Source organism: Syngnathus leptorhynchus, chromosome 22 (genome assembly GCF_054491065.1).
Source record: "Syngnathus leptorhynchus isolate UIUO chromosome 22, UIUO_Slep, whole genome shotgun sequence".
Lineage (NCBI taxonomy): Eukaryota > Metazoa > Chordata > Actinopteri > Syngnathiformes > Syngnathidae > Syngnathus > Syngnathus leptorhynchus.
The window spans coordinates 2341708-2350025 of NC_141216.1; the positions used below are offsets into that span (position 1 = coordinate 2341708).

The 8318-nt window shown below is 47.6% G+C and overlaps 2 protein-coding genes across 4 annotated transcripts in view; both read left to right on the forward strand.

Annotated features, from left to right (window-relative positions):
• The window catches only part of LOC147039266 (neurexin-1a-like), a 31549-nt gene extending 31444 nt beyond the window's left edge, over nucleotides 1-105 (forward strand). Inside the window, exon 25 of the mRNA XM_085903526.1 lies at nucleotides 27-105. Within this exon, the coding sequence (XP_085759652.1) occupies nucleotides 27-39 (13 nt within the window). The 3' untranslated portion in view covers nucleotides 40-105. The remainder of the gene's footprint in view (nucleotides 1-26) is intronic.
• fshr (follicle stimulating hormone receptor) lies at nucleotides 65-6493 on the forward strand. 3 transcript variants are annotated; one of them, XM_085903529.1, is made up of 15 exons: nucleotides 65-201; nucleotides 957-1165; nucleotides 1654-1833; nucleotides 1968-2042; nucleotides 2280-2354; nucleotides 2426-2500; nucleotides 2567-2641; nucleotides 2715-2795; nucleotides 2971-3039; nucleotides 3109-3183; nucleotides 3273-3458; nucleotides 3580-3791; nucleotides 3961-4142; nucleotides 4256-4447; nucleotides 4595-6493. In XM_085903529.1, exons 1-15 carry the CDS (start codon nucleotides 103-105, stop codon nucleotides 5114-5116), a joined length of 2307 nt encoding a protein of 768 aa, XP_085759655.1. In that variant the 5' UTR covers nucleotides 65-102; the 3' UTR covers nucleotides 5117-6493. The 3 variants fall into 3 exon arrangements, with proteins under 3 accessions (XP_085759655.1, XP_085759657.1, XP_085759656.1); XM_085903531.1 differs by having other exon boundaries at nucleotides 1762-1833; XM_085903530.1 differs by lacking the exon at nucleotides 2715-2795.
• The last annotated feature ends 1825 nt before the right edge of the window (nucleotides 6494-8318 follow it).

The following is an 8318-nucleotide window of genomic DNA, read 5'->3' on the forward strand; positions in this document are numbered from 1 at the left end:
TCTAAACTGCCCACTCTTCTTTTCAGCAGCCGTGGGTAGCAAAAAAAAAAAAAGAATACAAAAAGTGTGAGCACAAAACCCAAGAGTGAGCAACATGAACTGATGGTAGCCGGATGTTGCTGTCGCCATCTAGCGGCCGAGAAGCACAATCGCATGTCAAGGCAAGGCCACAAATCGAAAAGCATTCAAGTTGGCGCACTTGTAAGTCAAGGTACTGCTGTGCCTCTTCTCGGGTGTCGGTGCCACCACGCCACTTTTCCAGTTCTTCCACACGATGCATGCTGGCAGAGCACAACGCGTGTGTGTGCGTGAGTGTGCGATGACCCCTGACTCTGATCTGCCATCTTTCTTTGCCCCCCCCCCCCCCTCTCCTCCACTTCCTGTTCTCGCCAGAAGGTTTTCCCTTCTCGGCCTTCTCCACCCTGAGCGTCCGCCGTAGCCTGTCCCATCGACCATGCTATGATTTTCTACATGTGTACACTTTTTCTACAGTATTTTGCGTTGATTTTTATTGTTACGGTTCTTTGATGAACATTAAAAGTGGAAATTTATTATGGAAAAAAAAATAGTTTTGAAGATTAATGAGTAAATAAAATATTACCCAAGTGAGAGAATGTGTTGGTCGAGGTGGAGAAGCTACAAACTGGCTTTTATTTGCACTCTTTTGCTTTTCTCTTCCTTCTGCCCTCTTTCGTCTTGGCCCGGTTAACCTTGAGGAGAAAAAAAGAAAAAAAAAGTTTTCTTCTGTTTTACAGCGGCGGGCCGTGATGAAGTACAAAGTTTGAACAATTGCATCCACCAAGAAAAAAAAAAAAAAAAAGGCCCAAAAGTGATTTCAAACATGTTTTAACCGTTCTACTAGCTTTGTAAGTTGGTGATGAAGAAGGAGAGACGTGAGCAAAGCCCGCCCCCAAACAGCAAACTTTGTCTCTCATCCCACCCTCCTCCTCCTCTAGTGTTTGTTAGAGGTCCACGCTTCGTTCATGACGACAAGGAACAATCTGAGCGGGATGACCTTCGTGATGATAACGGTGATGGCAATGGTGGTCATCGCGGTGCAGGTCCAGACGACGGGTTGGTCTGAACGAGCCGTGGGCTCGTGTCACCACGTCCGCACGTCAGACTCCGACATCCCGAGTGGCATATCCTCCGACACGCAATTCTTGTGAGTACACACACTATATCATATATATATATTATAAATTATATATATATTCCTATTAAAGTCAATTACTTTCATTAGTTTTTCCACCTTCATGTGCCTGTGCCTTCTATCAGTAAGATTGTCATTTTTTTACCTTTGGTTTGCGGTTTACTTTAAAAAAAAAAAAAAAAAAAGTAATGTAGGTTTTTGTATTCTGTGTATATTTTAATATTTAAATTCATCATTAGATTTTTTTTTATTCATGATTTTGTAATGAACAGTGCCACATGAAAAATGTGTACCAAGTGACTGATTTCTTAAACCGCAAAATGGTGTATTGCTTCATGAAATGTTTCTTTTTGGAGGGAAAAATGCTGTGTGCTAAGATACTTGTAGTAAACATTTGAACAAGACGACATTATTGTATGTACGCGCATGCTCATAATCACAAAATGCACTCAGTTGTTGCTCCAAGTTGGCCAGATGGCGATGTGTGTGTTCCCTCCAAGGTCAAGGCAGCTCCAAGCAGGTGTGGGAGAAAAACGTGAAGGACGAACCTCCCTGATTGCAACACACACACACTGGAAACACTGTTGGTGTTGTTTTTCTGTCAACAGGGAGGTGAAGCGGACCCAAATCGGAGCCATCCGTGGAGGGGCCTTCAGCGGCCTTCACAATCTCAGGAAAGTGTGAGTCCCAGTCACGTCTTCGTGACAATGTATTTGGAAACCACCGTGCACAAATAAAACCACTTTCGAACTCCCCCATTTCCTTTTTGTGGGAAAATTCCGACTAAATCTGCAGCTTTTGCGCTAACCCGCAGGAACATTGTCGACAACAGCGTCTTGAAGACCGTCGCCGACTTTGCGTTCTCCCGCCTTCCTCGTCTGGCCGACATGTAAGTGGCATGTGAGCGACTATCTCTTTGGCTAGAATGGGCAGTGTTTAGTCTTTCCTGCGGAACATGAGGAGCTCTGAAAGGCAGGGGACTGGTTGCAGAGCTCCAGTCTAAACAACAAAGAGACCATACTGCAGAACTTTAGGATGTAACCGCAAGGCCAAGCTTTTTCCAAATAAATGGCACGCTTGGCGATGGCGCTCCCTCCGTCAACCACTTTTGTTTGTTTCCCCGCAGCTTCATCTCGGAAAACAGCGCATTGGAGTCCATCGGAGCGTTCGCTTTCTCCGATCTCCCCGAACTGAACGAGCTGTGAGTTCCGCTGTGGACGTTGTCGTGAAGCGAGCCAATGAATGTCACTTTTACTGTCGTGCTTCTCCCAGGACCATCGCCAAGTCCAAACATCTGACGTACATCCACAGAGATGCCTTCAAGGACCTTGTCAAGCTGCAACATCTGTGAGTCGCTATCGGGCACCGGCATCTGTACCCCAGATCTCAATCAGTCGATATGTAAACTTGTAGGATCATCTCCAACACGGGCATCACGACCTTCCCGGATTTCTCCAAGATGCACTCAGCCGCTGATTACTTACTGCTGTAAGTAATCTACCGCCGTATATCGACACGCTCATGAATGTGCGTTTCCATGCGTGGTGTGTGTGTTGCCTAGCGACCTGCATGACAACATTCGCGTGCAGGAGGTCCCCGCCAACGCCTTCAACGGCGTTTGCACGAGAGCCATCAGAGACATGTGAGACACTTACTTTGACAGATTTAGTGTGGCTAGCGTTCAATGCAAATTGGGGATATTATGATGAATCATCTTTTTATGATGTCTGTCCAAAACAATGTGTTTGTAGTGCTAAGCGTAGCTGAGAAACACAAATATAAAAAGTTTTTTTTTTTTTTTTTTTTGGTGGTGACAGACGGCTGACTAGGAACGGCATCAGGACGGTGGCGAGAGACGCCTTCAACGGCACGAAGATGCACAGATTGTGAGTCACAACATTTTGGGAGATGTGAAGTGAATCATAATCACCTTTCTTTCCATCTGTCTCCGTAAGGTCGCTGAAAGGCAATCGGCAACTTAGTCACATCCATCCAAACGCCTTTGCAGGTTCCAATGAGTTGGTCTCACTGTAAGCGTGATTCATCAGAGTCAATGTATAGATTTGAAGCCAAAAAATGCCGTCCGTTCATACCGCCTACGTGCCGCTTGCCTTTGTAGCGACATTTCCCAAACAGCGCTGAGCTCACTCCCGCAGGCCATCTTGGGCAACCTGCACAGTCTGATCGCCGAGTCGGCGCTTGGCTTGAAGGAACTTCCTCCTCAACGCGCCTTCGGCAGGCTGAAGGAGGCCAACGTTACCTACCCGTCGCACTGCTGCATCTTCCGCCACGTTCACAGGAACAGGTTTGTGTAAATTTGTGTCCTAATTCGAAATTGTTGTCACGCATTTGGCGTGCTTCTAAAGGAGCACTGATGGGGGAAAAAATATATATATATTGCATTGAAGTGGTTCTGTTACTTTTAGTTCCAAAGATCCGCTGTGCTCGCTGCCGGAGGCCCGTGAGGACCGGGCTTTCTTTTGGGACCACTGCTTGGACAACGCCACCTGCAGGCCGGCCCCTGACGACTTCAACCCTTGCGAGGACATCATGACCGGCGCCCCGTTGCGGGCGCTCATCTGGGTGGTGTCCGTGTTGGCTCTGCTCGGAAACGTTCTCGTGCTGCTGGTCTTGTTAGGTGACACTTTTCGCCGCCGTGGGAGTCAAGTGGTTGTTGTATTACGATTTCAAATGATTCAATTATCATCTTACACATGATATATGTAATGAATCGTGTGCTAAAAGGAATGAAGGAATTCCAATTTAACCAAGCCTTACTGAGTCGGTGCTTCCGTGTGCTCACGCAGGCAGCGCGTCCAAACTGACGGTGCCGCGCTTCCTCATGTGTCACCTGGCGTTCGCCGACCTGTGCATGGGCGTCTACCTCTTGGTCATCGCCACCATGGACGCGCTTACCCGGGGGCACTACCACAACCACGCCATCGACTGGCAGACGGGCCCGGGATGCGGGGCCGCCGGATTCTTCACCGTGCGTATTTGCCACGAGTTCACGTGTTGAAAAAAATAAAAAATAAATAAAAAAAATGTATATTTCCCAAATTGTTTCTTTTGTCCTCTCTATTCTTCTATTGCCTGCGTCAGGTGTTTGCCAGCGAGCTGTCGGTCTTCACACTGACGGCCATCACGCTGGAGCGCTGGCACACAATCACGTACGCCCTGCGTCTGGACCGCAAGTTCCGCCTTCGGCACGCTTGTGCGGTCATGACGGCCGGGTGGATCTTCTCCTGCCTGGCCGCCACCGTGCCCATGATGGGTGTCAGCAGCTACAGCAAGGTGAGATGGTACACCGGCGGCCATTTCATTAGGTCCACCCGGCGTCACAATAAGACCAACACAATAGTTATTCACATTATGAAGCTTCTGACAATGATTTGGAGTGAAACTATATTTTGCCATCCCTAACCCGTATCTCACACACAGGTGAGCATCTGCCTCCCGATGGACGTGGAGTCGGTGTGGTCGCAGGTGTATGTGGTGTCTCTGCTGCTGCTCAACATGGCGGCGTTTGTCTGCGTGTGCGCCTGCTACCTCAGCATCTACCTGGCGGTGCGCCAGCCGTCCAGCGCGCCGGCCCGCGCCGACGCCCGTGTGGCGCAACGCATGGCCGTGTTGGTGTTCACCGACTTCCTGTGCATGGCGCCCATCTCCTTCTTCGCTGTGTCGGCGGCGCTGAAGCGACCGCTCATCACAGTGTCGGATGCCAAGCTGCTCCTGGTGCTCTTCTACCCCATCAACTCGTGCGCTAACCCCTTCCTCTACGCCTTCTTCACGCGTGCGTTCCGCCGCGACCTGGTCCTGCTGGCGGCTCGCTTTGGCCTGTGCAAAGCTCGCGCCCACGGCTACCGCGCCGACAGCTCGTCGTGCCAGCAACCGGCCTGGGGCATGCCCAAGAGTGGTCCTGTCAACATGTGCTTGACGGGGGCTGGCTGCGGTGACAGATGACCATCCAGCATTGGTTACCTGTGACATCTGGGGTCTTCTGGCCTCTGACCTGCATGTTTCAAGTGAAACATGTAAAGCATGCAGCCTTCAAGGACTGGAGTTGGCTCTCTGTACTATGTGATGTAAACACCTTTGAAAGGACAGTATACAAGTACTGATGAATTATTTGCTGTGGTGGTTCTACAATGAATGACTATTTCTGAGCACCTTGCCCCCCCCCCCTCCCTAGGAAATGGTATTTTTCACGTGGTGGTGGGGGTGAGGGGAACTTAGTTGGGCTGTTAGAATTAGTTCCCCCGCTAATGAACTATTTGTGTATGGATGTTTTGTTTCTGCCTGAAGCAGACAAGTAGACGACTGTTACTATGCGTTTTATTCAAGCTCTTTTTTTTTTTTTTTTTTTTAAATAAAGCAAATGTCACTAGGGGCGCTAGCGTGCGAAGCGGCGGTGGACAAGCAGGAGAAGAAGAATGTCTTGGCTAGGCGGATGTGACTAGTGATGTGCATTCCAGTTATTTTAAGTGCATTGAATCTTTAGAATCACTTCGCGCAAAAGATTTGTTCAATGAATCGCCCCCCCCCCCCCCCAACCCCACATACACACAGATCAGTTTTTTTTTTTTTACTTCAATAACACAACTAAGCAATACACCAGACACAAAACACAATAATGTCAACAACGGCAACGTACACGTTTCTCTATATTACAACATCCTGGGGAAACAACCCAAATACATCAAACGGTACAACTACACAAAAATTATATTTTCTTTCTATAATACAACACCGACACATTGATTCGTTGGCAACGGTCTCTCTCTCACCAGGTCGTGAATGGGACTCGTGACTGATTTGTTCAAAAGAACGAATGTTTTCAGTGAACGAGAGTGAACGAATCACTTCGTAAAGTGATTCGTTATTTTTCAGTTCATATGACTTGAACCAGTCAGTAATGCGCATTGAAGCTGGTGCCACCACGCCGTAAAATGAAACGAAGAAAATGACGTAACTTCCTGTTCACGAACGAGTCATGAATTGTATTTCCCGTTCACCAACTGAACGGATCTGAGAGTGAACGAGTCCGTGAATGATTTCCATTTCCAGTTCATCGCGAGAAGGAACGGATCAGTGAGGGAACGAGTCAATGAGTGAACCTTCCCTTGCATCAAAGGATCAGTCAGTGAACGTGTTGAGTCTCCTGGCGTGAATTATGTAAACCAGAATGTAGATTTAGGATTTACTTATCGTAGGTTTTAAATAAAGTGTATGCATTTATATGCCTAAATATTGTTATCCAATATATCAACTGCAGTTTCACATTAGAATGCTGGTTTGAGATTTACTTTTATTATTTTAATAAACATTTGTTATAACTTGTCTGCTGTTTTATTCCTTATTATATTCGCCAATCAAAAGATAAAAATCAGACATTTGTTTAACTGCTTTATATGACAATATGTAAATGTGTTTTACGTTGTTATATGAGTTGGTGTCCCCAAAATTAAATGTTGGCAAAACGTTTTTTTTCAACCTTTTATTCAAACACAAACACGTTTGGTATAATAACACCATCAACTACAATCCAACAAATACAAAATTAAAACAATGTCGGCATAAGGTGTGTCGGCTGGCATAGTAACAACGCTGTCTGTCACTCACTCGTGAATCTTCGCGAACAAACCTGAAAATTGCGGTGTACCTAATGGAGTGTCTGAGTGACGTCACAGCTCAACCAGCCAATCAGAAAGTGGGGGTGAGGGCGGGTGTGGCACTTTTCACTTTCATTTAAGCTTTAACCATGATTTGTCCCTAATGAAGTGGCCTGTGATGAGGTACACCTGAAAATGGCGGTGTCCCTAATGGAGTGTCTGAGTGACGTCAGAGACCAAACAGCCAATCAGAAAGTGGGGGTGAGGGCGGGTGTGGCAATTTTCACTTTCACTTATGCTTTTTCCCTAATAAAGTGGCCTGGGATTAGGTACACTTGAAAATGGCGGTGTCCCTCATGGAGTGTCCGAGTGACGTCACAGACCAACCAGCCAATCAGAAAGTGAGGGCAGGGCGGGTTAGGGCAGGGGTGGCCAATACGTCGATCGCGATCGACCGGTCGATCGCCAAGCCAATACTGGTCGATCGCGGGATATTAAAATGTTTTTTTGTTAGTTTTTTTTTCGCACTTGATGCGTGTGCAAACAACGGCGCTAACAACACAACACAAACACGCTAACTCGCGAGTTCCCCTCAATTGTCAAAACAGTTCGAGTATGGCGATGTACGAGCCATGGTCGGCGTTTGAACGCACCTTTGGCGGTATTTTAACTAGCCATAACTTTCCAAAAACTGCGGGGCGTTCAAAACGCCGACCAAAGCTCGTACATCGTAATACTCGAGCTGTTTTGACAATTGAGGGGAACTCGCGAGTTAGCGTGTTTGTGTTGTGTTGTGTTGTGTTGTGTTGTTAGCGCCGTTGGTTGCACACGCATCAAGTGCGAAAAAAAATAAAAAAAACATTTTAATATCCCGCGATCGACCAGTATTGGCTTGGCGATCGACCGGTCGATCGCGATCGACGTATTGGCCACCCCTGCCCTAACCCGCCCTGCCCTCACTTTCTGATTGGCTGGTTCGTCTGTGACGTCACTCGGACACTCCATGAGCGACACCGCCATTTTCAGGTGTACCTAATCACAGGCCACTTTATTAGGGAAAAAGCATAAGTGAAAGTGAAAATTGCCACACCCGCCCTCACCCCCACTTTCTGATTGGCTGTTTGGTCTCTGACGTCACTTGGACACTCCATTAGGGACACCGCCATTTTCAGGTGTACCTCATCACAGGCCACCTCATTAGGGAAAAATCATGGTCAACGCTATAATGAAAGTGAAAGTGCCACACCCGCCCTCACCCCCACTTTCTGATTGGCTGTTTGATCTCTGACGTCACTCGGACACTCCATTTTCAGGTGTTCCTAATGTCACATATGTCAAGTTAGCTGAGAGGTGCAGTGTGGCCGGTGGCCGCCGGTGTCATCCCCGTAAGAGACCGTGATCCTCGTGGTTTCCTCGGCGTCTCTCTCGGTGCCTCTGCACGGGTGACATGGTCGGAGACGTCGCACCACCCACCCTTGTGAATCCGAGTTGCCAGTACGTTCAAACGTGTTTAAGAGTCCATTCAAATGTGCCAGTCAAAAATGATTGAATGC

What these genes read in the sequence shown, in the direction of transcription:
- fshr (XM_085903529.1), top strand. Translation starts at nt 103, where the DNA reads ATGGTAGCCGGATGTTGCTGTCGCCATCTAGCGGCCGAGAAGCACAAT. An exon ending in CTTGTCAAGCTGCAACATCT is followed by an intron (nt 2,501 to 2,566) that starts GTGAGTCGCTAT and finishes GTAAACTTGTAG; the next exon opens with GATCATCTCCAACACGGGCA. An exon ending in GGCACGAAGATGCACAGATT is followed by an intron (nt 3,040 to 3,108) that starts GTGAGTCACAAC and finishes TGTCTCCGTAAG; the next exon opens with GTCGCTGAAAGGCAATCGGC.